Source organism: Dromaius novaehollandiae, chromosome 2 (assembly GCF_036370855.1).
Source record: "Dromaius novaehollandiae isolate bDroNov1 chromosome 2, bDroNov1.hap1, whole genome shotgun sequence".
Classification (NCBI taxonomy): Eukaryota; Metazoa; Chordata; class Aves; order Casuariiformes; family Dromaiidae; genus Dromaius; species Dromaius novaehollandiae.
The window spans coordinates 94,206,044-94,233,748 of NC_088099.1; the positions used below are offsets into that span (position 1 = coordinate 94,206,044).

Genomic DNA, 27,705 nt, shown 5'->3' on the forward strand with positions numbered 1-27,705 from the left:
CACACCTGGAGTACTGCATCAGTTCTTGGGCTCCTCAGTTTAAGGAAGACACTGATCTGAGGGAGTTCAGGAAAGGGCCACCAGGATATGCTGGTGCATATACGCTGATACATATGAGTATAGTGTATGAGGAAAGGCTGAGAAAATGAGTTTGTTCAGCCTTAAGAAAGGCTAAGCTTGCTTGCTGTCATACAGCTACCCCACAGGAGTGTATGGGGAACAGAGCTAGACTTGGAGGTGTGCTACACAAGATTAAGAGTCAACAGAATTGACAGCAGAAGTACAATTTCCCATTGTTTTGAACAGTCTGGTGACAAACTGAACCCAAAGTACAAGCATCTCTCTACTGCATAGTCTGGCTTGTTTAATGTTAATTCTGTAACTCTATACATTTATCAGTTAAAAAAACCCCTACACATTGGCTCCATGACTACAAAACAGGAATTTTCAGAAATGCAAATGGAAACTTCAAAAGCCATACCATAGCTAAATCTAATTCAAATCTCACAAGTATATATATGCATTTTGGTCTACCATTAGACAAATGGTAGCTTGTATGAGAGCACAGCTCACTCCTTCAGATGTTGACTGTGCAGCCAGCTCCAAAACTGCAATTACCTCAGACTTTACAAGGAATTATTTCAAACTGACTAGCATGTATAACCACCATGAAAAAGAAACTCCACCACTGCAACTTAAGTGTGGGTTTTTTTTTTTTTTTTTGAAAAGTCATGAGTTTTGCTTAATAGTTGTAAGTCAGTCCTATCTGAGAATGGATGTGAAAGACTGAGATACTATGCAAGAAAATCCTGATAGAAGTGATAAGCCTTTATCTTTAAGGTTATGATTTTGCATGGAATTACATTTTCATTCACAACTTTAAAGCACTAAAGAAAAAACAGACAAATAAGTGGAACACATTTTATTCCTTTAAAAAAAGCTATAATACAATTTTCCCCAATATTTGCATAACAAAAGCAAACAGTTGAAATTTTTTTCTGCAAATAGGCTTTTTGTGTAGAAAAATACATACTAGACAGAGTTAAGTCTTAATTTAAAAAAAATGCAGCTATAGTATTTCTGCAGTCAGACAGTTCCAGGCTTCATGTCTTCCACTGTTTCAAACAGAATTCAAAGCTTTTAAATAATTCCAACTATGCTCACAAAATTGTAGGGTTTGGGTTTTTTTAATATATACATATTAATATGTACACACATACACACAGATAAATTTAAGTGGAAGTGGGGTTAAAAAAAAAGCATATGCCAAGAAAATGTCAGTATCTGTATTTAGTGGAATAATCTTTGGGTGATACTACCAAACCTCGACCTTTGCGGGCTCCTCTATAAACAGTTTCTATAATGTCAATCATCTCTTGCTTATCTTCCATCGCCCAGTTGATCTTGTTGTTATTACCTGTACCTAAGTCAATCATGATGTGTTTGTTCCTTTAACGGGAGAGAAAAAACAGACAGGTTAATATGCTATTATAGTTCAGGACATGAAGACTGAACTATTTCCCCCCTCCCCCCAATGCTTTGTAGGATTCAAAACAAGCCCTTAAAACATAAACAGATTTTCAAGTAAGCCTGAAACAAAAGTATTTACTCTTGTCATATTCAAGTTGACATTTTACTGACCATCTCTGAAGCTAGAACAAGGAGCACAAACACCCCTGCATCAAGATCATTACTCAGCACTCTTATTCTTCAGTGTATTCTCCATAGTTCGTATTTCTTTCCTACTACCATCTACCTCCACAGAGATATTTCCAGGCCTGCCAGTAGTGCATTTTATCTCATCAAAGGAGATGCCTCAGCTCCAGAACCTGAATACATTGGATATACCTTTAAAGCAAGTTTGACAAACTTGAGTGCCATACTCCTGCAGTAATCTCTGCGGGGAATTTCAGATTTACAACTATGAAAAAACAGATAATAAATACAAAGTTTCCATTTTCACTAATTTGTACTTCATTAGTAAATAAACATTCATATGGTTTCCACTCCACCAGTTAAATTTCCACACTGCCTCTGAATTTGCAGACTGCCCATTAAAAGTCTAGTAGTTTTACATCTAGGCTCTACCTTAAATACAAATACATAGGTCGATATAACCAAGTTTAAATATTTTAAAAATAAAATCCTTATGTTGCAAATTACATTGAAGTTATCTGCTATGCTTGCTTATAAACATGCTAAGTCAAAGATTTTGTAGGTAATAATACTGTGCATACTTCACTAGCTGAAAGGGGAAAACTTAAAAAAAAAAAAAAAACAAATCTAGATGTGAACATCTGTGGACAAGCAAATGAATTTCCTTACTGTCCACAAGGGTGGATTCAAATTCAAAAGAATACTTAAGAATAATTTCCCTTCACTTTGCCCATTAGTAAATGATGATTTAAGCCAGGCAGCCTAATGTAATAGACTATAAGCATATCAAGCCAATGACAGTCTTAAAGTGTTTTTGCACGTAACAAAAAAAAAAAAAAAAAAGAAAAGAAAAGAAAAGAAAAACCCACCACCAACAACAAGGACAATGTAATTCATGACATCTGAAGTTATATCAAAATGAAAATTGAGCACAAAAGAACCCAAATTACATCAGATTTCTTCTAGGATACCATTTCATAGAAGTACTGTTTTCATTTTTTTGGACTGCAGGCAGTCATGGCTTAGGAAGCGACACAAGTATTAGTATCTTATCAAAATAAAGTTACTAGACTAACTGGAAAACAAAGCTGTTTTCCTATTCAATCCATTTACTCCATTGTAGAACAATAAAAATGTAACTACCAATATGCTGACATGTATTCAGAAAGGATCTATGGTTCTACTGAGGCATTGCGTTTGACACACAAAAAAATTAAAACACATTTAATTGAATTATATTCTAGAATGATTATGTACCTGAAGAAAAACATGACTGTACAGGGATCGTACAACTCATACATCTTGTTGAAGTCTGGTACTTCAGTGATATCCACAAGATAAATAACAGCGAAGTTTTTTACCTAAACAGAAGAAAACAGGAAATAAAGCAATATATATTACCAAGTCTTTGGTTATTCATATTGCTGATTAAAAGACATAGGCTTTTATTATTGTGACATCTATTTTGCAAAATGTTAACACATGAAATCATGGTAAATAGGCTTGCCATTCTTTTAACCACAAAAGAAAGCATTAACATGGAAAATACTTTTAAATACAGGCAAGATGTTAATTATACAGCCAGTATCAGCAGGGAAGTGACGATGCTAAAAATCAACATTTACGGAAACAAGTGCCCTTTGTAGACAACTGAAATATTGCAATCACATGCGCAGTTCCAAACAAGTAGAATAAATGCTTTCGGTAAGCTGGTTGACATATTTTACCTCTGTTGTCAGCCACTTGTACACTTGAGAAAACTAATAGTCTAGAATGGCCTTCCTTCCGGCATTTTTTTTTATCTTTTAACTATTTTTTTGAAATGAGACTGGTTAAATAAAAATAGTATTAATGGCATTTTGAGAGACAGAAAGCTAAAACAGGAGCTGAAATTTTTAATTGATGATGAAAAAAAGACCTCAATGAGGAGCTATTCTCTAGGCAGTTCTGGTTCAGATAGGTTTTCATGTTGCAGTTACTCAGTTAGATGCACAAGAATCACCCTCCTCCTCTAATTGCAGTTAATTTCTTCATTCGTGAAAGAAAACCATGCCATATTTTTATCAGATGTAATATGTTTGACCCTTAGTGCAATTAAAGTTTCAATTTCTAAACTTTTACCTGTATAGGTACATATATATATATATATATATAAATTAAAATGTAAGGTGGTAGGTATCTAAATTACAGAAACCAGTAACCCGTAAGGTATATGATCAAATACTTGCACAATATAACATGAATGCAAAACCTTGTCTCTGCCCTGACTCACAAGTACACAGTTTGTCTTCCCCATTTATCTATGCATAGTTAGAATTCCATGGTAACACACATGGTCTGTGTAAGATTTGTAACAAACTTACTCCTTCAAAGTGCTTTTAATCTGTTAATTTGCTACCATGCATCTAGAAATACAATGGCCAACCTAATTTCTTGTTGATGTAAAGATGTTTTATTTTTCCCCATAAAATTAGATTAGACTGTGTGAGATAAACATATTCTGTATGGTGTACCTTGTACTTAAACATCCTACCAAGCACTTTAATTGAGCAAGTATGGAGATGTTTGTTTACAAAAAAAACAAAACAATACAGGAACATACAGTAAATACACTGTGACAGACTTTTCCTAAAGAAAGCTTCTGAATTACTAAAAAAAATTAAAAAACACACTTCAAAGATGTAAGTAAGTGTAAGTAGCAAAAAAAACCCAACAAATCTCTTCTGGGGTCAAGAGCCATTGAACTCTACCAATAATCTAACGAAATCATCCCATTTTAGCAGTGTTCCAAACCAGGTAAAGCCTAAAAAAACTCAAGTTAGCCACAGTAATCAGACTGAAACTAAACACCCTCTGAAGTGATTATTCAAATCCATAACAATTTTACATAAAAGATTTCCAAGAAACTTCAGAGGATGCCCAGAGTTGATAATTTAACTGAGAAGCACCCACAATTTTCTCTGGTTAGCCTTTGGAGACAGAATACAGGTTTCAAAAACATCTTAAGAGTCCATTTTCATTTTTTCCTTTTACCACTTCTTCAGTCTGCTGACATTTTTAGCATCAACAGCAGTTTTCTTGTGTGGGAAAATTCCATAAAACACATTCGGCAATTCTTAAACTAAAAGTAATCTATGGAGAATTAGTTAATTTGGAGATCAGAAAATGATTTTAAGTTAAAATAAGCATTAATATATTCAAAATCTCAATTTGCTGAAAGACAAATCCAAAGAAATTGTACATTGCAGTAGAAGACAGCTGCAAAAGCATCATTAAACTAAGATTTTACTTGCAATAACAATGTGCTCCACAAAGCACTGGAACAACAGGACTTTTAAATCTAGCTTGACGTTTTATACAGTTAATACAGTCAAGCTGTTGCAGAACCAGAAATGGTTCTTACTAGCAATGAACCCCAACAGCCTAAGATTTTAGAAAAGGGAGCCAGAGTTACGGAACAGATCAGCTTATCTTCTGAAACAGAGATACTTTATGCAATTATTTAATAAGGTAGTACCTAAATCTCACTCAAAAGGACTGGATCATTGAAGTCACCCTTGCAAAGCATATATTCAAGTTGGCAACATAATCAAGCATCTCAGACATTATCTGAAGCTTCCTCATCTCCTGCATGGGAAGGAGAGAAGCATAACCACTCACTAGAAGTGAAACTGATGTAGTAACCTGCTGAAAGACAGACATAGAGCTCTCAAATTTGAACCTAGAACTTTAAAAATGATTCTACTCTCTCTCTCTTGCTTTCTTAATTTCAAATCTCACAAGATGAAAACCAAACACCACAATGAAAAAGATACTATTTTAAAGAATTTCCACACTCAGAAATCACTTAGCTTGTAAATACATTTGGATAGGGATGAGTTTTGTTCTGTATTTTGACAACGGCTGACAAGGTTGCCCATGACATGGGCCTGGTCACGTAACTCTCCAATATATGGAGAGGTGGAAGGCTGTGATTCAGGTCTAAGAATGAAATTGATAAACACAGGTAACAGCCTAAAAATGGAAGAGGCGATCTAGAAGCATGGCAGTGGCCATGTATCTGCTGCTTAATGGCCATTTCAGACTGGGCAGGCTTCTCACCAAGAAGTATTTTATTTTAACACCACCTAAGACAAGCCCTGCAGATGGCTCAGATGGCTCTGCACAGCATTAAACAGTTTTACAGCCTGAAGGAGCACATACTATCTCAGACACAATACAGGACCCCATCTACTCGGAAACAGCAGTACAGAGCATCCCAGCTGGCTTTAGACAGAGCCAGCTTGAATCCACAAGGCTTATTTAGCTCAGGCTTTGTTTTAGGCAAAAGCAGTTCAAGTATTTCTGGATCTGAACTGGCATGAAAGACTGAGTTGATCTATACTTGAGCTCTAAGTCTATGGAGACAAATCAAAGCTAAATCTCTCCCCATACGCTCCAATGTGAATCCATCACCCAGGGCTGTCTGCTCAAAGTTGTATCCCCACAGACAACAAGCTTCTCTATCATTTCAGGACAGCAGATGCTAAAGATCAAAACAGCTTACTAAATTTTAACCTGGGATGTGATACAGGGACCTCTGAACAAGAATTATATACAACTCTGAGGAAGCAAACCACACTAAAAGCAGTTACATTTATGACAATTCTAACACCAGTGAGGTTGTTGATGTAAACTGAAGTTTTAATGTCCAAGCAATGTGCAAACAGAGTGTGACATTTTAGAAGCTGAACACAAAATACAAGCTTATTCAGAAACTAAGTACTTAACCTCTTAACACATACTGACATATAAAATCTCTTGCAGTAAGTAAATTGTTTTTGGAAGAAAAATATTCATTAAATGCCTCCTTTTCGATAGGACCACACTTCCCCCAACACCTCAAGATTAAAAACACTTTCAACAGAAACACAAGCAAGATATTAACATCTCAGTATTTATTTCCCACAACTTGACTTCATTTATCATTCAAAGTTTGCTCTGTTTGACTAGGCCATCATAGTTGCTGTTGACCATAGGGACAAGATAGGAGACAAGGAAAAAGAAAAAGAAAGAAAGGCAAAAAACAGCAGCATGCATTCAAAACTTCATCAACTCATTTAAAAGGACTAGGCTTTAGTTTTGGCTGTGGTTTTTTTTCCCCCCCATAGTTATCATAGCTTCACAGATTAGCCTATGCTATTCAATAAGCACACACAGAAAACAAAAGCACGTTATTGTCCAGCCATAGTTACAGGCCAATATTTTAATAATTTACAAAACTGTATCTGTTTTGGTGGACTACTATTAAATTTTTCCTGGAATGTCTCAGAAAGCAAAGCAATCTGTATGCCCCTTAACACTAGATATAGTTGAACTTCATACATATTCCGTAAATCCTGTCTTGTAAAGATCACACTTTGGTGGAAAAAGGGAAACACTGATGAGGGAAAAAATAATATGTCAGATAAAATAAATCTTACTTCTCCTCAAGGTTCTCCCTCCTGATACTCTTAATTAACAATATATTCCAGAAAATTAATGCATTCCTACAACACAAGATTGCCACAACAACACAAGGACAAGGAATAATGTTAATAATCACAGGGAGTTTTTTTTACATTTCTGGTGAGGGTAAGTAATAGTCTTCCTTTTTTTTGTTAAGACTTCCATCTCCCTTTGAAGTCTCACAACCCTACATTAGCTTATGGCCAAGAGTGGCCCCAGGGTGCATACAGAAAACTTCTAAGGAAATCTGGAAAAAGATCCAAGAATACCTCTTCTGACTTCTTCACCAGTTTCTAGATGATGTTTCTAACATTTAGATGTCTTCAGATATGGAGATCACAGGAAAAAAAAATACAGAAACTGAGAATAGTTTTAGCAATAATTCATTCAAGTTGAAGAAGCCCAGCAGGCTTGTATTACTGAACTGAAAGGGACTGCAAACACAGTAAGCACAAAATTGAAGGTCTATCCCATCAATATTTACTCTCCTCCCCCCATTCTGAATATGCTATTGCAGTTCAGGTGTTAAATTTACATGGCAGAAGAGAAAGATGACATCCTGCCAAAAGCAATGCTTATGGCTAACGAATCTGAAAGCTACAGACATGAGTAAATCAATTGGCTTTGCTCAACTTTAATTACAAACATCAGTGACCATAATACCAGTGTCACTTCTACATGTCCCTTCCCCCCTCTTCCCTCTCCTTTTGCTGTGGTGTTAACAGAAAGGCAAAGAGGAACAACTAGCATTTGTGCCAGTCACAGCTACCCACACTTCCAATTATCATTAAGTAAATGAAAAACATTGGAACAATCCTCCCTAGACCAGCACTGACCCAATACAATATATCTGTTAAAGTGACCTGGCTTCAAGAGAGGTCATCTGATTTACAGTATTCAGTTCTAAACAAATCATGGTTTTAAAATAGTTTTATTACAACTAAAAAAAAAAAAAAAAAAGTATTGTAGAAGTTTAGCAGCCAAAGCTCCATATTTCAGGGGATGAGCTTATTGTAAAATGCAATTTAAAGGAGTGTATTTATAAAGAAAGGGCTCCAGAGAAGTTTTGTGCAACTCAGTTCTTAAGACTTTTGCTTCAGAATGATTTTAACCAAAAAAAGACATTTTACAGCTATAATTTATTGTGAAACTCAGTGATGCCTTGCTTCCTTTTCATGCACAATACTGAAAAAAGAATGTAGGTTAAAACTAAGTAGAGTACATGTCAGTGAAAATTATCTGTTTTGTATTTTTGTATGTTGTTCTAGTTTCTCTTTCCCCAAAGGATTCAAACCAAAAAACACCCCTGATTTCATATTATAAAGTAGAGATAACATCACTGCTACCCAAAAATATCCTGCAGATGTAAAAAAAATATGGCACCATGGTAACAAATATAAAATACAGCTACATTTTCTTCAAATGTAGCATGCAATTACAGCATGTTAACATTCTGTATTATTCTCTAGCATAAACACCTGTACAATTGGAACTTTTACTCACTCTTTAAAACAGCTGCAAGATCCAAACATGGCTTGTAAGCAAGAGGATGAGGAAGGATCTCCCCCTTTAATTTGCCATTTCTGCAGAGGGAGATTTTGAAATAAGAAGTTACATTGTTCTTTCTTCCCCCAATCACCCTTAAGTGCCAACGTCTGCCAAATTGCCAAGCATCCTGCCAAGAGCAGATACTAAGAGTATCTGACTATGAGAAACTCCCACCTTTAAATACAAAATGACTAAATTAAACCACCTCACAGCAGGCCTTAATGTATCCTATTACCTCTTAATATCTGACTATAGGTATAGACCTTTAAACATAGGTATTTGAAAGACAGAACAGAAGCTCATTTACTTAAAAATATCATTAAAAGAGAAAGGACTACACCATGAACACAACTTCATGCCAAATTATGTAATATGCACACAATTTTACATAAAGATTGCTAACTCTTTTTCCTGCCTAAGCTTAAATATTAACATTTGTGGCTCAGATTTTTTGCTTCCTTTTCTCTGTGGTTCAAGAATAGCTGTCATTTTTCAACACATGACACTACAGAATATCCTTACCAAAGAGATGAAAAGGTAAATTGTAGTCTGTGTTAGCATACACGATCAACTAATTCTTCTTTAGTGTGTACCTGTCTAAAGTGAGTGACCAGCTGTCAGAAGGCACCGTTTCCAACCAAAAAAGCTTCAAAGTCTGCCTCAATATGTCCTAAAATCTAATTCAGCCCATGCAACTGAATGGAATAGCATCCGTTTACACCAAAAATATCACCGATACATTAATCAACACCTTTCTGTACATTTTAGAATCTTACCATTTTTAAGTGTCAAAATGAGAACAGCTTTTTAGACCAGTCAAATGAAAATTTGAAGCTACTATGCATTCTGATTGTAGCTGATGGTGCTACATGACCTAGAATCATAGCATTCCTATTACCCAGCACACGTTTCTGTTTAAGTGCTGCAGTTCATTAAATGAGAAATTATTAACAAGCAGCGACTCTGATTTCAGGACGTGCAGCAGTCTTTTTGCTCCACTAAACATTACAAACAACGGAGTAGCCGATCATTTTTAGGAAATACTCATGAAAGCAAACAAAGCAGCTTTACTGCTGCCTCCTAATGCAGAAATACCTCTCCAGACACTGAGTTGTAACCTGCCTCAGGCTTAGCCATTGGAAACACCGAGTGCAGGAAGCAAGCGCACTACACTGCGGCTGCAGTTTACCTTCTCCGCAATGCTGTACAAGACTTCGTCCATTTTCATGCAGGTCGGATCCCAGTCATGCCCAAAACGGATGACCACCACGCGGTCCTCTTCCGACAGAATGGCCTGGTCCACCTGCCAGCCGTTGTGCAAGTGCGGCAGCATGTACGACATCCTGCAGGGCGGGTGGCGGGCCTGCGGGACGACAGCCAGCCCGGACCGCTCACACGCGTCCCGCCGCCGCACAGAAACCCCTGCTCGCTCCCCTCCGCCCTGTGCTGACACCGCGCCAAGCCCAAGGCGGCGCGTAACGGCCGCGCCGCCATGGCGCAGCGCTGCCCGCTCCTCCCCCCCCCCGCCGAGCCCCTTCCAGAACCTTCGCGGCGCGGCTCGCGCTTGCCCCGCACACGCGGCGGCCGCGCGCCACGGAGGAGGCACCCCCTCCTCCCCCTCGCGCCGCGCCGCGCCGCACCCCTGGGGCGTCTTTCGCTGGGCAAGAGGGGACAACCGAAATGCGGCTGCGGCGGCGCCAGGAGCGGAAATGACGAAATGCCGTTAGCACGGCCGGGCACGGCGCCGGAAGGGGGAGGAGTGAACCGCGCTTCCGCCCTGAATGGAGAGACGGGGCCTCGCTCAGTGGGCGGGGCCGGGCCCGCCGAAGCGAGGCCCTTTGGCGCATACCAAGTCCCAAAAGCGGGGGGGGGGGGGGAAGGAGCATAGTATCTCGGACTGTACCAAGTCGGCGAAGTAGACGGGTATTACAGGGCAACCAAAATGGTCGATGGCACCAAGGGGGAGTCCCTGCTGCCCCGGGGTGCCTGCCCGGGCCACTGCACCGCCCAGCTCCTGGCCATAGTCTTACTTAGGTACCACCAAGTTCTACCATCTCTTGCAACCAGAAGGACAGTTCTTGAACTGGTTAGGTAAATGTTTCTGTCGAAGTGGTCCTCAGGGAAACCATGGCATTGGCATCATCGCCATCGCTAGGTTTCAGAATCAAGTTGGCCATTGAGATAGGGCATCCCAGGCCAATCTCTTTGCTTCCTGAAAAGCAAATATATACTTTTACACTCTACTCTCATTTAAAAGGCTAGTTTGCAGGAAATACGGCAACTGTAAAAACTGTAAAAAACTGTAAAACTGTAAAAAATCCATACGAGCTTGAGCTGGGGTTTTGGAGAATAGTCCTATAGTGGTAGATGAAGTTTGCATCAAATTACTTTGCCTCAGAAATGCAAAGCTCTCCGGAAAACTGGAGCAAAATCTTCATTCTATGGTATCTCATGTGATCTCCTTTCCAGATAATCCAGTTTCAGGAAAGTGAAAAGAGAGGGCAGGTACCCTCATCTCAGGACAAAGCCCTCTTGCTTCAGACAGCCCCACAGAAATGAGTGGTAACCTCCCACCTATGGGCTACGCTCTGTCAGCGCTTCCCCCTGCCTGTCTAGGTTTTCGGTGGCAGCATTCAGAGACTTTGGTGGATATTTCTCCTGACATAGACCTGCGGCAGAGCAAGAGTTAAGCGAACGTAGGCAATAGCTGTTGGCTGAAATTCCCCAGCGCGGTATGCGCAGCGTGGACCTGCGTGCAGGCGGAGTGAAGACAGCTCTCGGACCTTGGGACAAAGGTTAGGATATGTGACAGAGGGGTGTGCGTCAGAGGTCAGGAAATAGTAAGCTGTTGGTTCCTCCAGAAGCGGTAAGAGAAACAGAAATGCTTTCAGAAAGAAACCCAGCCAGATTAATCCTTGTGTTACTATTCAAGTAACTAGTTTTCTTCCACAGATAAGTTACTGGGGGGAATTTATTCTGGATAACTTGCGCTATTAACTTGAATTTAAAATAGAGCTGGGAAAAATTACGCAGGTTTATTTTGCTGTCATTTAGGTAAGCCTGCTGTTGCAGCAGTGCCAGTCCACAAATCCGAAAGTAGTGAGTCAAGCTCCACAAAGGTAGTAAGGCTAGCTTGGAAAAACAGTAACGCTGACATTTAATATTTACACACAGTTCTTTTATTTGCCTGTTTGTCCTAACCTAGGAGCCATGTTTTCAAAGTTTTCCCTGCAATGCTTGAGGACCGGAATATACATACGTTATATCAATATATATCCTTATACGTGTATACATAAATGAAAGCAGGTAATTTTGTGTAAATAGAAAACGTAAGGCATCACAGCTTTAGAAAGAGTTAAAAGAGTTAGCAATACTGTAGATGATACTAGTCCAAAACCAAAACTGTCATATTCTTAACAGGTGTTACGTTTAACACATTGAACAGGACATCTGATATCTGAACAATTATGTTCAGGGGCAGAGCATTTGGTCTGTTAAAATCTCTCCACTTGATGGATGGCCAGCCAAATTTGGCTTGTAAATTCATCCATCCAGCTATTACTTCTCATGTGCATCACTGTCAAAAGAGGAATGTGAATTACAGACAGAGCTACAAGACAGGCCCAAGTAGTGCTGGAGGAAGAACACTAAATGTTCCTCAAACTAAGGTTAGTATCTGGAGAGACCCCTGCCCTGCACAAGAATCCTTTAAGTGCTTTTAGTTTACCACTATTGATATCTTTTTTTAAGTTGTCATTGTACTTGTTACTAAAAGAAGCCCAGTCTTTGAACAAAAACTGCAGTCTGTTAATAATTCACGCATCAAAAAGTGGCTGAAATTGTGGCACATTCAGCACGCCCATGCTGCTGAGAAGATAAATTATATGTGACTAGCCTGTTTTTCATGTATGAGCTGGTTAGCTGAAACCTAAGTCAGCTTTCCCTGTGTTTCACAGTAGCTTCCCCATGAATCACTTTTCTGTTTGTGAAATTCAGAAAGTGCTTCTAAAATAAATGTGTGTCAGACTCTGACCTTCCTGAGTTGTGTTTTGTAATGAAGGAGAAATTAGTGACAAAAGCAAATGGTGTAATACAGTACTGCCTCGCTGGCATCTGCCAGTCAAGTGATCGTATCTGGGCACCCAAACAGTTTTCCATCATATAACACTGTAAGGTTTAGTTGCCACCTGGTCTGAATAAATTGCTGCAATATCATCAGGTTCTGCTCATCAAGAAGTTGGACAGTGCTGTTATAATATGACATTAAATCTTGTCTTTTATTCTACAGATAGCTAATTCTGGAAGATGGATTTAATTTTTCCTTAAAAGGTCATGTTGCATGATACTTTACGAAACACTGACTGCATATGGGGAAATTTGCATAATTTTTCCAGCCATATGGGGTGGCAGAGTTCAAAAGACTTCACTTGGGAAGAAATAATTAGATGGGTATTTTTTGTAGTATGCTTGCATTATTCATTCCATTGCTTTGTTTGTTGTTCAGAGCCAGTTGCCGTTACCAGAGAAGCTGTTCACGGTGAGCTGCAGACATGCAGATTAGGCCCAGTCTTAACACTGAGACCCATTCCAGCCAGTGTGCAATAGCAGACTGGAACTGAGGCAGAAATGCAGATCAAGGCCAGTACAAAGCCTTAAATTAAGCAGTATTACTAGTGTAGAGATTGTAATCTTTTAAGTGATGCAGTTGAGGTAAGACTGGGTTTGCTCAGGACAGGGGGAAACAGCTCAATCAGAAACTTCTAATCGGCATTGACACCTTTTTGTAGTATGTAACATCTGAATGTCTGATTAATCTCTACATATCTGTGTGAGAAGATTGGGGCAGCAAGAAGTTTCTGCCTAGCACTGAGTGGCTAGCATTAACAAGTGCGGCTGCAGAATATAAGTTCTGATTCATTTAGTCCTATGGCAGGTTCCCAGGACCCAGATCTAGGACACAGTATGTGAGAGAGACTTAAAGCACGTGTAACACAGCAAAGAGAAACATAGGAAATTAGACAAGAATGTTGTTAAGATATGTCGACCACCTTCAACTACCATTTCTGCCAATAAAGGCTGCTGGTTTTCCCCTCTAATTACTAATTAGGTGCGTGGCTATTTGTGGAGCCCCTGTTTTAGCGCAGGGTGCGATATATTTGCATGGGCTTTTGCAGACAGAACTGGGCTCAGAACTCTGCAGGCATGGAAAAGCTCTAGTCTGAAAGACTGAGTTTGCAGTGGGACTTCCATTGGCATCTCTAGTGCTCTTTCACCACTGTTTCAGCATATAGGTGCTGTAAAAGTGCTGTTCCAGCACTTTTAATGCTAAATTGGGGGGAAGTAAGTTCAGGCGCAGATCTGAATGTTTAAAACACTGAAGGCAACCAATGCAGCCGTTGTCCAAGAATGGCCCTTCAACATGCAAGTTAGACCTAAACCATTCCTGACAGGTGTTTGTCAGGCCTGTTTGATCCCCAGTGACTCCCTACACTACCTGCTGCTTCACCAACCATAATCAATAGTCAAGAAACTTTAGGTAACTTTTTAGCAGCCTCTGTTTCATACCACTGTTTATATAAAAAGAAATTTGAATAAGATTGAGAACCTGCCAGATGTGTATGAAATCAATATGGATTCAGGACTAAAATGAAACTACTTGAGAACTACACTATTTAGGACTTATACTGCATCTTGATTTAATGGGATGGATATTCCTTGGTGTTAGAGCCTGATCCAGCATACTGAAGATACTGGAAAGATTTATGATGTAAGATCGCACTGATACAAAGTGACTGAGGATTTATTCTGTACCCTTAAGAGTAGTATTGAGATCCATTAATTTCCAGTTTTACAGATGTGAATTTAAATGAACACTACAGCATCATTCTTTTAAGGACATTCTCCTAAACAATGGAGTATTTCTCTTACTCCCTTATTGCAGGTCATGGCAGAACAAGAGTTGCCGGGTGTTTTGATTCTGGATATAGGAGGAATTCATGGTGTACTACCAAACATTGTAGCACTTCTGCAGAAACACTTTCGCCTTATCACCATGAAGGAATTTCTTGAAAACAAAAAAGAAATGAGCAAAAAAATCCAATCTGTTTTCGTGTTTGAGCGCAGGCCAACTATTGACCAAGAGCTCCTGGAAAGCCTGCCTAATTTAAAGGTAATTGCAAACTCTGGGGTTGGAGTGGATCACTTGGACTTGAAAATGATTTCTAACTTCGGTGTAAAAGTGACCAACACCCCACATGCCGTTGCTGACACAACAGCAGACATTGGAATGGCCTTGATGCTGGCATCTGCCAGAAGACTAGTGGAAGGTAATATTTTAAATTTTCCTGGATCTTAGCTACTTCTTTGACATATCCCACTTTTACTATGTTACAAATGATCTGTCTGAATCAATCTTTGGGATGCTTTTGCAGGGAAGAGAGTTCTGAGGCCTCCATTCTCAGAGGGTTCTGCTTTTCCTGTACTTTTTCAGATGCCCCACTTCTTTTCAAGGCAGTGGTGACAACAGTAAGGCCTTTGTCTGGATTAAGCATTTGAAAATCGCCTGTGATATCCCATTTGGAATAATATCTGGGGCTTAATTCTCCACTGACTCCCTGCTGGGCAAGTTTTTTATAGTTGTATAAAAAGAATTGCATCACGCTTCATTCTTTCCTGCTTCTGAAAAGAGTTCATCTAAACTAATGGGCTTTATTTCCAGAATAGTGCCAACATTATTATTGAAATAGTTGATGATCCTTTTGTCAAAATTACTCCAGACTGTACTACCAACATTAGTTTGTGTGCTCACAAGTAGATCCTTTCCCCACATGCCCTTGCTACGCAATACCCTTCAGGGGAAGAAAGGTGTCAGTAGAGACTATCACAAGAAATTGCTTCTCTCTCCAGGGTCTCACAGCATTTCTGTCACCACTGCTCCATCCATGAGCATGAAATAACTCCTCTTTCCCCTGCAGTTTTCCTACTATTGCATCTCACTGGACCTTGAGTTCTTTTTACAAAAGCTCTTAAGAGATCCCTGGCATAGCTGAAATCTGCAATGCACCACAGCATAACGTTGCTTGGGTGGGTTTTCCAAATCCTTCACCCCCACACAAGTAGTTGTACAGCTTTGGGCTGATCCTTGAGATAGATGATGAGATTTACCCCAGCTAAAAAGAATGAAGTCAATGTCTGCCTGGTGGTAAATGTCAAATAAGCTATTTTCAAACTTCAGAGAGAATATTACAATTATGGAAGAATTAATTCCCTGAGGAGCCATTCCTTACAAAAAAATATAAATTTCAAAAAACCCTCCTGGGTCACTGACTCCAGTCCTGGCTATTGCAGAGAATGGCACCATCTAAGCTCTCTTTTCTGACCAAATTTGTCCTCTCAAAATTAGTTAAGATATTTTGTAAGGAAAACTACTGCTTATGATGATTAGAAACTTTTTTCTTCATGATTTCTAGCCTTAAATTTCCAGTCAGTTTGCACCCATTTAGCATGTTTTTACATTCAGGCTGCCAGATTGTGATTTCTCCAGACACAAAGTATTTTGCTGTTGACTGGCTGGGAGTTGAAGTTACCAGGGCTACTCTTGGGATCATCGGAATGGGCAATATTGGTTATAAAGTGGCTCAGAGAGCCAAAGCCTTTGAAATGAAGATTCTCTACCACAACAGGAACCAGAGGTAAAAGTGTTTGCTTACTGTGTGTAATTACTCAACGTGCAATGACAGAAATCACAGACCTGATTTGTGTCTGCAGTCTTCCAAGTAAGGTACTTGTGACAGTTGTAAGATAATGAGGAATACCAGTGTGCCTCCACTTCCTCACTTTGGTTCCCTACTACTCCCCTCAGGATATAGCTCCCCCTCACCTTTCTGAGCTTACTCTTCTCTGGTTAGCTCTTAGCACTTCTGGAACAGCAGTGGTGCTAAGCTTTTTGGTGATGTAGCCCAAGCAAACCAGGCCTTGTGCCCATATTGTATCCCCTGTCCTGTCACCCTCTTCGGTCATGCTTCTGGCAACACCGCTGGCCCACCCAGTCACCCGTCTCCTCAGCCCAGCCAGTTTGCTCATCACACATGCACTCATGACAAGGATCTTAACTTCTCTTAGTTTTATATTTCCATTCTTTCAGACCTCACTTCCCCTTCATTCCTTTTCAGCCCACATCCTAACTCACATGCCTCAAGCAAAAAGAGAGTCTACAGGGACCAGCGCAGACATGGGGGAGGGGGCGGCTGGGAGGGGTAGGAGGCTGACAGCATCCTCACCTTCCTATACTTAATATCATTTACTTGCTTTGCTTTCACATTTACATGACTCCTCCAGTGTCTTGCCAGTCCTCTAGCCTCTTACTCCCTCTATGCCACATCTCCCTTCTTCCCTTCCTCCCTTCCACCATCTATACCCATGTATGTCTTTATCTTGGCCTCAGACCTGCTGATCTCTGTACTGTTCAAGATCTCTCTTAGGGTTGACTGATTATTTAAGCAGCTGTGTCAATTTGGGTGTGCGGTTTTCCCTCAGGAAAAAGGAAGAGGAACAGGCAGTTGGTGCCCACTACTGTGAGAAGATGGAAGACTTGCTACAGCAATCTGACTTTGTTATGCTGGCTCTGAACCTGACTCCAGAGACTTGCAAACTGATTGGGAAAAGGGAATTGGGGCTAATGAAACCCACAGCTACTCTTATAAACATCAGCCGAGGTAGGATGGTCTGCAGGCACTGGTTGTGGCTCAGCAGTTAAGGTTGTGTTTTGTCTGTTTGTGTTGAAATTTCCCTCTCCCACCTCAGACTGGCATGTATTGTTTGAGTCACAGAGTAGCTGGCACTCTACAGATTAATGACTTATTACAGATCGGATGCTATGTGTTTGAACACAAGCTCCTATGGACCTCCAACAGAATTTGAAGGTGCTCAGCAGGTGCTCTACATCTCTTAGACTTATCCTAAAGACAGCTTTCTTTAGTGGAAATAACCTTATTATCATGAAATAGTGAAATATTCATCACCTGTGATGAATAGGGTGCAAGGAGAAACACAAGCCTCCATTGGAACAGCTCTCCAGAAAAGGAACCTCGGATGGGATTACAGATCTGTTGATGCCAAACAAGAATATAAGAGCAGACCTAAAGAGGTTATAGTTTCAGGAGACAATGCAGAGATAAAAGAGTGAAAAAGCTCAAAGAGCTTTGAAATGATTTGTCTGTAGTAATATAGGAAGTCAGTGTCAAAATGAGGAACAGATTTAAATCTCTTACATTCTATGAAATGCTCTGTGCACTGGACCATGATCATCCTCTAATTAAAGATTAGTAAATAGAATGTCTCTTTAGTTCGTTTGGTTAACTGTTATTAGAGGAACATTTTCTTTTCTAACAAATGAAAATTCTTTAGTTTTTCTTTCTAGAACTTGGAGGCCTTTCTCCACCCACTAGGTTAGAAATGTGTTTGTTAACTTGTGATGACAGCAATAAATTATCATTTAAATGCAGGTGCAGTTATTGATCAAGATGCATTGGTAGAAGCTCTCCAGAAGAAGGTTATTATGGCTGCTGCTCTGGATGTGACAGACCCTGAGCCTCTTCCAAGGTAGAGAAAGCTGTTTTCCGTTCTATTAATCTGAAATGATTTAAACTGTCCGCAAAATTCTGCTCATAATCTCAATCTCTATTGGGAGTCCCTCTCACTGTTCAAGGCAAAACCTCAACCTATCTTGCACAAACATAAATAAATGTTAAACAGTCCCCCTTTCCCACATATGTCAGCTCTTTGGCAACCTGACTGACAGGGAAGGCCACAAGACCTAAACAGAGATAGAGGAAATGGGTAAGTGAGCTTCCCATAGCTTTCTGCAGATTCTGTGCATGTGGCCCCTTCCCCTCATGACACAGCTGCTGTTTCCTGAGGTTCAGTTCTTTCCAACTAGCAGCAGCCTAAATGTCCTGTATAATATATTTTCTTCTTTCTTTTTCTTACAGAGACCATCCTTTATTAAAATTAAATAACATCATCATAACCCCTCATATTGGAACTGCAACAGTCCAAGCCATCCGTATGATGGCAGAGGAAGCGATAGCAAATATGCTAGCTGTTCTCAATGGTCAACCCATTCCCAGTGAAGTATTCCCCAAATGATGTGTATCAGATGACATCACTAAATCTCATATCTGTGGAAAGGCACTATTTCCTACAGTACCTGTGTTCCTGCACTGCTTTTGTTGTCATGATACTGCAAAGCTGTTGGCCCACTGGGCTTACCCTGTATTGTCGTTTCCAATTCTGAGAAATAAAGGTGAACAAATAAAAGTCATTTATTTGAAGCTTTTAAACTGAGCAGTTATGTACTTTGGTATCTTCAGTTCATTATTTCAGTTAATACCTGTGCGTTATTCCCAGTACTTGCTACTACCTAATGATAAGGAAGCACACTGAGCAGTTTGTGTAATACTCTCAGGTATGTTAAAGGTGGATTGAACATTAATTCCCTGCAGAATTTTAACCACATTCCAAACCCCTTTTTAGCCAATGTTGCAATATTCTATCTTGATATCAAAACACTCAAGAAAGCAGACTCCACTGAAGTGATCTTAGGCCTAAAGTTTTCTACTGTAAGGAGAGCAGAGCTTCATCTACACTGTTAAATCAAAGTGAAGCCAATCATTGATTTTCCTTAGGGGATTTTTGAAAACCAAAGTAAATCCAAAGAGGTTTAGTTCCTCTATGCAGGCAAAAATGTTGCTTTTATCTTGATTGGCCATGAAACAACACTAACAGCTACCACTGAAATCACATCAGTGAAGGCATAGCTTAAAGAAAAATTAGTGATCAGTGCTAACTTCCAGCCCGAAGTCAGGCTCCTTCCTGGCCCTCCCATACTTCAATACTCTCTTTCCTGAGTATGAGCAGACAACAAAGTCAGAAGACTTAAGGAAAGGTTTGTCACCTCCATAAAATCAGGAAGCCTTTCCATGATTCTCCAGTATGGTCAGCCTTCTTAGAAGGATGGTAAAATGAAGATTTAGCACAGTAAATGAAGACAGTCCGATAGCTAGACATTCAGATGCAAATACTGAAATACTATTAACAAGACAACAGCAAATATTGATATAGGGGATTCAAAGACCTTCAGCCCTTGCACAACTCCCCCCACACCCCCCACACAAGCTCTTTACAAAATTCCAAAGGAAAATCAATGGTAGCTGTAAATAGTCTAATTTTTTTTTAAGAGCTGCCATTTCATAGAGCCTCGGGAACTTACAAACAAATGATCAGTGGTTCTTGCAAAAAAAGCATTTTAATTCTAGTGCCTAAGTTTAGGTTTCCTTGTTTGAAAACAATTGCCTATGTAGCTATTATATTGCTAGCTTATGACAGCCTCAGGAGAATGCACTGTGTTTAAGAATTTGCTGGTGTTTCTTCAGGACAGGGGACCACGAAAACCTCTGTAATGGAGCATTTAAAAATTAACTTGGTAACTCAAAGTCCATGATGAAGCTGTGCAATTTATTTTCAGGAACTAGATTAGGTCCGACATTTTTCTGAGCTACTTACACACAGTAATTTGTGATTTCAGCATAGCAAAGATTTATTACGCCAGATTATTGATGGTCTGAAACTAAGTAATTAATCAAAAATAATTCTGTGTCATGAGCCTGGTGATAGTGTGAAACCTTACAGCCCATGAGCAACAGAACTGGTTCAGACTTGATTATGTGAAGAGTGGGGGGCTGGAAGGGATTGCATATAATTGATAGTATATTTAAAAGAACTTTCTTGTCTTGGTTTGTTTACCTTCCTATCTGAATGCGTGGTTTATTAGATCTCTTGCAATAGTTGTCATGATACAGGACAGGAAAGTGATGATTTTTTTTTAAATGTCTGGAAATAATTCAGCATGGTGTGTCTTTCTTCTTCTTGCAGATCATGGGAGAAGGAGAGCTACCTGGGCTTTTGGTAAATGAAATAGGAGGAATACATGGGGTACTGCATAGCCATGTGGAGTTCCTGAAGAAACATTTCTACCTCATCACTATGAAGGAGTTTCTTGAAGACAGAAAGCATTTGAGTAAAAAGGTCCAAGCAATCTATTTGTGGTGGCACAAACCAGTCATTGACCAAGAGCTCCTCCAGAGCCTGCCAAACTTAAAAGTGATTGCAAATTCAGGAGTAGGGATGGATCACCTGGATCTGAAACTTGTAGCTACCTTTGGTGTGAAAATGGCTAATGCTCCACATGCTGTTTCCAGCAGCACAGCAGATACTGGGATGGCTTTACTGCTGGCATCTGCTAGAAGACTAGTAGAAGGTAACATTTCAATTCTGTGGATTCTGGAAATCATACAAGATATACATACCATTAACTTGACTTTTTCTAGAGTCATCCTTAGTGCAATAAAATGTGAACATCTAAATTCCAGAAAATACATTGGGATGACAAATAGAATAGTTGTTATGCTGACATATTTTATATATAACATATATTTCAACTAGGTATAAAATCATATGAGTTTGTTTATACTTGAACAGAATCTCATCAAATTCTGTTCAAGTGTAACTTTGCGCTTTATTGACAGGGCATCTGTGCTTTATTGACAGGGCTTGATGTTTTTCTTAGAAGCTGGAATTCATTTTTTTAGAATACATATGGCTGTAGAATTAATGTTAACAGCTTACTGAACCACACACTGAAGTGTGCTTCTCACATATGAAAGGTTTAAATTCCGTGACCTTCTTCAGCAATGCATTTGCAGTAACTATGACATTTGGCTTTAAGACATTTGTTTCCTGATGTGGTAGCAGTACAGTGCTATTGACCAAAAGTGGGGGAAGGCAACGATCAGAGGGTCACAGCAGTCACAGAAAGAAAGAAAAAAATGAAGCGTGGGAGACGACAGTGGAGCAGAATAACATATGCCGAAAGCTGGGGCTGACAGAGACATGGACATATTTTCAGGGACTGAAATGCATTGATGCAGAACTGAGGGGTTTAAGGGGCATCAGAGACAGGGTGCTGTAGTTTCTCCTAGTAGCATCCTTTCTAGTTTGCTCCACAAATTTTCTTTGCCCTTTCTCCAAACAGACCTATCCTTGGCTTGCCAGGAATGCCTCCTGGTTCAGGAAAAAAAACCCTTCTGTGTTATCCCATTAAATTTATCTGCCTTTGATTCACCAGCAGTACCACAGGCTTCTTGGAAGCTCAAAGGAGAGAGGCTTGTCTCCCCCCAAATCTGTTTCTGCTGCACAAGGAGGAGATGGATTAAAAAGGAGATTAATGATTGTTCTCATCTATGTGAATTTCTGATAGCTCTGCTTTGGCATGATTGAGTATTATCCTGAGGCATTTTTTGTTGTTTTCACAGTATTCTGCTTATGTTTTAGAAGGGCTGACAATATCAGAGAGAGTATTTTTCTTTAGAGGCCTGAAATGTCAGAAGCCTCTCACCTTGCCAGCAGGCTAATAAGCAGTGTGTCTCTGTGCGTGTAAGCTTATTCTCTGCATTGAGCAGAAATACAAAATTTTGCAGGTTTAACAGATAATCTAGGGAAATTACTAAGTAGTGATTTTAAAAGAAGACACACTCTTCCAGTCTGAGTGGCGGAGGTGAACAGGAAACCTCTTCTTATTCTAAATAGCAACACAAACATCTGACATTATTCTTCACAAGGATTTCCAAACCCTGCAGTGTTACTAGTAATAATTATTTTGATTATCATTGCAGAACAGGGCAACATTTTTATGAGTGCAGAGAGGTAAAAGGATTTGTAGGGGGGATGGCATCAAAAGGCCTTTTGTAGTATGGTGGGAATAAATGAGGCATGTCACATGCTGGGCAAGGAAAGATGATATATTCAAGAGTCATCTAGGACATTACAAAAATCACTGCTATCTAAAACAATGTGTTGTAATTGTTAAACAAATGAATGTATGTTATAGTCGCACCTCAAGGCCCCACTCTCTTGCTTTGTTCCTCTGTGCTGGACCCAGCCCATTTCTAATATTGGAGCATTTCTCTTGTAGGCTGTCATGTTGCATTTTCTCTAGGTATGGAGTACTGTGAAGCTGATTTTCTGGGAGTTAAAGTTACCAGAGCTACTCTGGGGATCATTGGAATGGGCAGCATTGGCTATAAGATTGCTCTGAGAGCCAGAGCATTTGAAATGAATATTTTGTACCACAACAGGACACGGAGGTAAAGATATGTCTTGACCCTAATTAGAGCAGAAACTCCCTTTCAGATAGTCAGTATTTCCCTTTTCTTTTCAAGAAAGTCTGTCAGCATAATTCCATCAGAATTGAGAGAATATGGCCAGGATTGACGCAAATGAAAAAAGACCAGTTGCCTCAGATCAGTCTTGTAAGGCTTTATGTGGTGATTAAACAATACTTGGGGACTTAATTTAGGTTTAATATTAGAAATTCCATGGTTTCCTGGAGATGTGACCAGAAGAAGGAAAATATAACTTATACCTGTTTGTTCATATTATATCTTACTATAGTGACACATAACTATCTTTTCTTTTTTCCCCCCACATCTCAAAGCTCAAGAGTGACCTTGTTGAAACTGAGTGACTGGAGAACTAGGAAAGTATGCTTAGCAAAATATGAAAACTAATGAACTGAGAGGCTGTTCCTTAAAAAACAAAAAAACAAAAAAACCTCCCAAAAAACTCTTTAAGCCAGTAGGAATTTTGCCAAATATTTCCCTGGAGCCAGGATTTCAGCTTTTGTTTCTAGCCCCTTTTAACTTGCATATCCAGGAAACTGATCTTTATTAGAGATTCAGCCCAAGATCTCTTCAGTGCAAAAGTGGGAGAGCGACCGGGTGCACACTGAGACCCCTGAAACCATTGCAAGCAGGTTGGATGCAGCCAACGAGCAAAGCAAATGTTTACTGCTATAAACCCTGATCTACACTGAGACAACTTTACTCCTCCCTGATACTAAGAGAAGCTGCAGTGGGAGCACATGTGGCTTTTAGGGAGTTGCTCCACACGTAGACTGCAGTAGCAGGGTTACTGCTTCAGCTAGCTCTAACCAAATCACCAGGATGAGGCCTGGCATTCCTGTTACTTCAGAAATTATAAAAACAGCTGAACAAATTCAGGTACAAAAAAGTACTAAAAAAAAAGAGACTCCTTAAGATCTTTCATGCTTTCTTTATATACCACAAAGAAGAGGAAATAAGGCACAAATCCTATTAATTTCTTCTGTCGGTTATCACTAACTCCCTCTGTCTCATTTTTTCAGTCTTTTAAATAGTATTGATGTAAAAGAGTGCTGTGGTGAATAATCAATGCACAGTGCAACAGAAAGGAAAAACATGACTATTTTAAAGTAAGTTTAGACATTAAGTTTATCTGAGTATTCAGACTTTCCTTGCTGCAAAACTGGCTGTAATTCTATTCTGTTCTTTATTCACTTAGGCCCTGGTTGTTGGACCCTGGACTCTGTAAGAAAATAATTAATATATGTGTTAGCAGACACATAATCCAAAGTGACACTGAAGTTATTTTCTTAGTGTGACTTTTTCTTTCTTTCTAGTTTAGGGGGAGATATTTCAAAAGCCATTCTCTGGGATTCAGGAACAAAAGATCGTACTGATTTATATTCCCATCTCCTATCAGTTCTTCTTTAGTTCTCAAAGTTTAGGTAGCTAGGTTTAAAAACAATAGGATAAATGGCCACAATTCTTTTTTACGGTAAAAAGTTCAAACTAAAAATCTCTCTGTACTTTGGTAACTTTTTGTGTTGAGCACTTTATTTTGTGTAAGTCCTGGAACAGCCAGGAGCAGCCCTAAATTGCCAGGGAGCTGCCTCACTGCTTCCACCCACAGCACAACGACAGGCTTGCTGGAGGGTGCCGACGCGATGCAGACCACTGGCAGTCTCTCTCAGAGCTCACACAGATGAGTTTTGGTGACCCTCAGTGCTCTGGTTTGAGTGATTACTGCATCCCGTGAGGTGCAGCTTCCCTAGGGGGGACCCTGGAGAAGAGACTGTGTACTGACATCTGCTCCAGCGCCTTGCTTCCATCCACTTGCAGAGTTAAAATAAGCCACTGGGCTTTGCACTGCAGCGGCTGAGAGGCAGGCAGACTGTCCACTCCCTGCTGTGGGGCTTGCTTGTGATAATCCTATCCTTTAGTTTGTGTACCAGGGACACTGTGGAAGAAGGTAGCATTCCCAAGACTGCCTGCCTGAAATACAGCATGATCCTTTTTTTTCCCCCCATCAGGAAAGAGCACGAGGAGCAACTTGTCGGTGCCGTCTATTGTGAAAAGATAGACAGCTTGCTCCAGCAGTCAGATTTTGTGATGGTGGTGGTGAGCCTGACACCTCAGACACACAAGCTGATTGGGAAAAGGGAGATGGAGCTGATGAAACCCACGGCTACTCTCATTAACATCAGCCGAGGTAACATCCCAGACCGGTCTGACTGCAAAATATGAGCCAGCTCCTGTTGCGCTGCATGCAGTACCAAGCTGCATGAACTGCACAACTGGTGAATATACAGACCAGCCATGGAAAAAAATTCTTCCCCTTCCTTTCTTTTCTCTTTTCACTCTCAGACTGTTGCCTGCAAATGGCACTCAGACACACTCTTATTCCAACCTAGGGGCAGTAGTCGACCAAGAGGCGCTGGTGAGAGCTCTCCAGGCCGGCGTTATCAGGGCCGCAGCTTTGGATGTCACCTACCCGGAGCCACTGCCCAGGTTGCCATCTGTGTTCAGTTCTCAGAAATACGCCCATGACAGTGCCCAGAGCCCTTCGAGAGGCCCAGCAGGCAGGGAGGCAGCAGCAGCTGCCCCCCCCCCCCCCCCCCGGTTGCACATTTGGGTGAGGAGGCAGCCCAGATGCTGGGTGTGATAACAGGCCCAAGGGAAACTGGGCACCAGGGAACAGCAGGAGGGTCACATATGCCAAGGCAAGCGCTAAGTCCCTGCCACAGAATCACAATATGAAGTGGCAGCAGTGCTTCACGAGCAGATCTTTAATGGGAAGGGAGGAGGCAGCGTGAATGGGTGGAAGCTGCCTGAGTTTGTCCCTGCTCAGCCCCGCCGCATTGTCCCAGGCGTCCCTCCCCGCAGGCTTGTTTCCCCAATACCAGGCTCTTGATGGCTGAAGTGCTGCAGATCTCTCTGGCCCATGGGCTATTTAGCTTCTTAAAAAAAAAAAAAAAACGCTCACTTAGCAGCATTGTACCTCACAGGGTTAACTGTGCTGGCTGGTTTTGGGGTGGGGGCAGCTTGAGCTTGTTATGTCAGCAGGCCTGGGACATTGCTGCCCATTATCTGAGCCACATAAATAAAGCTCAGGCGATTGTGTCAGGCTAATGCTTCGGGCGCTTAATCCTCTCTTCTGACAGGGTGCAAATTGCTGCCTAAGGGCAAAAAAACTGTTTCTGGTCTTTGACAAAAGAGCACAGTATAAACTCTTAGCACATACTTTTTGTGTCCAGAATTACTTGAATGCAGTTCATCAGTGCCCATAAGCATGCGATCCCTCCCTGGATATAAGTGGGACTTGTGTAAAGTTATATTAAAATAACTACATATTTAAATACGATGCAAAAGCCAAAGCAAGGCTCTTATTTGGATGAATAAGAGCAGGTAACTTAACTACACCTCTTTTTTTTTCTTCTAGAGATCATCCACTATTAAAATTAAAGAATGTCATTATAACACCCCACCTTGGCATTAAAACAGAGAAGACCACCCGCATGATAACAGAGGAAGCAGTTGAAAACATCCTAGCAGCTCTTAATGGTCTCCCTATACCCAGTGAAGTGCTCCCAAGCTGATGTGCAAAAGGATATCACAGATCTAAATGATTTTATTCTTCTGTTTTCCCCACTGAGAGTGACCTATTCCAAGTGGGCAGGGAAAGCTTTGACTGAGTCTCAAATGTTATTAAAAAAACCCTAAAATTTTAAATTCCTTATGAAGTGGAGGAATATACTACTGTTCAGTTCTGAACTCTGCCATAGATAGATGCAAGCTTTAAGTGGCTCTGTGAAAAAAGCTGCTGATTGCCAATGCACTTACAGTTCATGCTAGGCTCCCTAGAAAGCACGAAGTGGGGCTGTTACATGTTTTCCAGTATGTTAATTTGTCTATTTCAAGGTTGGGAAAACAAGACTACTCTGTTGAAACCTAACTGACCTTTCTGTTATATTAAAAATTTATTCAAACATTAGCTTTTCTAGATGATAAATCTCCAAAATTAGCACTCCAGTGGACCTGTCATTTTACCACGCTGTCTTTAGGTAAGAGAAATGTCTCCACATTCAGTACTAGTCTTGGAGAGCTTTGGAAATAACACTCCAACCTACGGAAAATAGTTAATGAGAAAAGGAAAATAATAATTCTTAAAATGTTATCAACAGATTTTGTATAGCAGTCCTTAAGAAAATGTCTTTTTGAAATACATAACTCACTTTGGTCCCATTCTATTAGATATCAAAAACAACAAAGTACCAAACTAGAAATACCAACTTTCTATATGGAAGTCTTTATTTAAACTAGCTCCTGAGACATAAAATGCAGGGGTAAAAGTCCTTTCAGATTTCAGAAATGTACTCAGAACCACTTATACAAGACCAGATTTTAGCAGACAGTTAAATTATTAGCTGTAAACAACAGCACTAGTGAAAAATATACTTCAAGATGAACTGGCTGCCATATTTGCAATATCAAGTTTATTTGTAGTCTACCCCCCGATTTTTCAATTTCCTGCAAAATATTTGGAATAATATTTGGAATCCTGTAAGCCTCTCATGCCATTCTGTAAATCAGTGGGAACACAAAAAAGTCTATAAAAACACACAGAGCATTACACTCCAAATATATATATTATATACTGGTACTTGCCAAGAGACATTTCCTTTCACCAACTTAACATATGATGTTACCAACACTGACAGCTCAGAGAAACAAGACATTGTAGCTTTTCTGGAGCAGCAAGTAGGCTGGCAAGAATTTCATGTACCTTTTACATAGACTC

The 27,705-nt window shown here is 40.1% G+C and overlaps 3 protein-coding genes across 11 annotated transcripts; 2 read left to right on the forward strand and 1 right to left on the reverse strand.

Moving 5' to 3' along the window:
- Positions 1–907: 907 nt before the first annotated feature.
- TXNL4A (thioredoxin like 4A) lies at positions 908–10,468 on the reverse strand. 3 transcript variants are annotated; one of them, XM_064506917.1, is made up of 5 exons: positions 10,332–10,468; positions 9,881–10,054; positions 2,914–3,017; positions 1,849–1,921; positions 1,285–1,449 (listed from the first exon to the last, which is right to left on the reverse strand). In XM_064506917.1, the coding sequence occupies exons 2-5, from the start codon at positions 10,031–10,033 to the stop codon at positions 1,429–1,431; spliced, it is 351 nt and encodes a 116-aa protein (XP_064362987.1). In that variant the 5' UTR covers positions 10,034–10,054; positions 10,332–10,468; the 3' UTR covers positions 1,285–1,428. The 3 variants fall into 3 exon arrangements, with proteins under 3 accessions (XP_025971409.1, XP_064362986.1, XP_064362987.1); XM_026115624.2 differs by lacking the exon at positions 1,849–1,921 and having other exon boundaries at positions 908–1,449; XM_064506916.1 differs by lacking the exon at positions 1,849–1,921 and having other exon boundaries at positions 908–1,449; positions 10,236–10,440.
- Positions 10,469–11,409: 941 nt separating this feature from the next.
- On the forward strand, positions 11,410–19,035 carry LOC112992498 (probable 2-ketogluconate reductase). 4 transcript variants are annotated; one of them, XM_026115617.2, is made up of 7 exons: positions 11,428–11,557; positions 12,112–12,359; positions 14,633–15,017; positions 16,211–16,382; positions 17,227–17,405; positions 18,195–18,291; positions 18,681–19,035. In XM_026115617.2, the coding sequence occupies exons 2-7, from the start codon at positions 12,159–12,161 to the stop codon at positions 18,835–18,837; spliced, it is 1,191 nt and encodes a 396-aa protein (XP_025971402.1). In that variant the 5' UTR covers positions 11,428–11,557; positions 12,112–12,158; the 3' UTR covers positions 18,838–19,035. The 4 variants fall into 4 exon arrangements, with proteins under 4 accessions (XP_025971403.1, XP_025971404.1, XP_025971402.1 ...); XM_064506929.1 differs by having other exon boundaries at positions 11,511–11,557; positions 12,137–12,359; XM_026115618.2 differs by lacking the exon at positions 12,112–12,359 and having other exon boundaries at positions 11,410–11,557.
- On the forward strand, positions 18,871–26,898 carry LOC112992499 (probable 2-ketogluconate reductase). Of its 4 annotated transcripts, none has more exons than XM_064506930.1 (6): positions 18,871–18,994; positions 20,623–21,007; positions 22,721–22,892; positions 24,938–25,116; positions 25,319–25,415; positions 26,347–26,898. In XM_064506930.1, the coding sequence occupies exons 2-6, from the start codon at positions 20,626–20,628 to the stop codon at positions 26,501–26,503; spliced, it is 987 nt and encodes a 328-aa protein (XP_064363000.1). In that variant the 5' UTR covers positions 18,871–18,994; positions 20,623–20,625; the 3' UTR covers positions 26,504–26,898. The 4 variants fall into 4 exon arrangements, with proteins under 4 accessions (XP_064363000.1, XP_025971406.1, XP_025971405.1 ...); XM_026115621.1 differs by lacking the exon at positions 18,871–18,994 and adding an exon at positions 20,235–20,321; XM_026115620.1 differs by lacking the exon at positions 18,871–18,994 and adding an exon at positions 20,235–20,309.
- The last annotated feature ends 807 nt before the right edge of the window (positions 26,899–27,705 follow it).

What these genes read in the sequence shown, in the direction of transcription:
- LOC112992499 (XM_026115620.1), top strand. An exon ending in TACCACAACAGGACACGGAG is followed by an intron (nt 22,893 to 24,937) that starts GTAAAGATATGT and finishes TCCCCCCATCAG; the next exon opens with GAAAGAGCACGAGGAGCAAC. An exon ending in TCTCATTAACATCAGCCGAG is followed by an intron (nt 25,117 to 25,318) that starts GTAACATCCCAG and finishes ATTCCAACCTAG; the next exon opens with GGGCAGTAGTCGACCAAGAG.
- TXNL4A (XM_026115624.2), bottom strand. Translation starts at nt 10,033, where the DNA reads ATGTCGTACATGCTGCCGCACTTGCACAACGGCTGGCAGGTGGACCAG. An exon ending in TGTACAGCATTGCGGAGAAG is followed by an intron (nt 3,018 to 9,880) that starts GTAAACTGCAGC and finishes TCTTCTGTTTAG; the next exon opens with GTAAAAAACTTCGCTGTTAT. An exon ending in ACAGTCATGTTTTTCTTCAG is followed by an intron (nt 1,450 to 2,913) that starts GTACATAATCAT and finishes CTCCCGTTAAAG; the next exon opens with GAACAAACACATCATGATTG.
- LOC112992498 (XM_026115617.2), top strand. Translation starts at nt 12,159, where the DNA reads ATGTTCAGGGGCAGAGCATTTGGTCTGTTAAAATCTCTCCACTTGATG. An exon ending in TACCACAACAGGAACCAGAG is followed by an intron (nt 16,383 to 17,226) that starts GTAAAAGTGTTT and finishes GTTTTCCCTCAG; the next exon opens with GAAAAAGGAAGAGGAACAGG. An exon ending in GACCCTGAGCCTCTTCCAAG is followed by an intron (nt 18,292 to 18,680) that starts GTAGAGAAAGCT and finishes TTTTTCTTACAG; the next exon opens with AGACCATCCTTTATTAAAAT.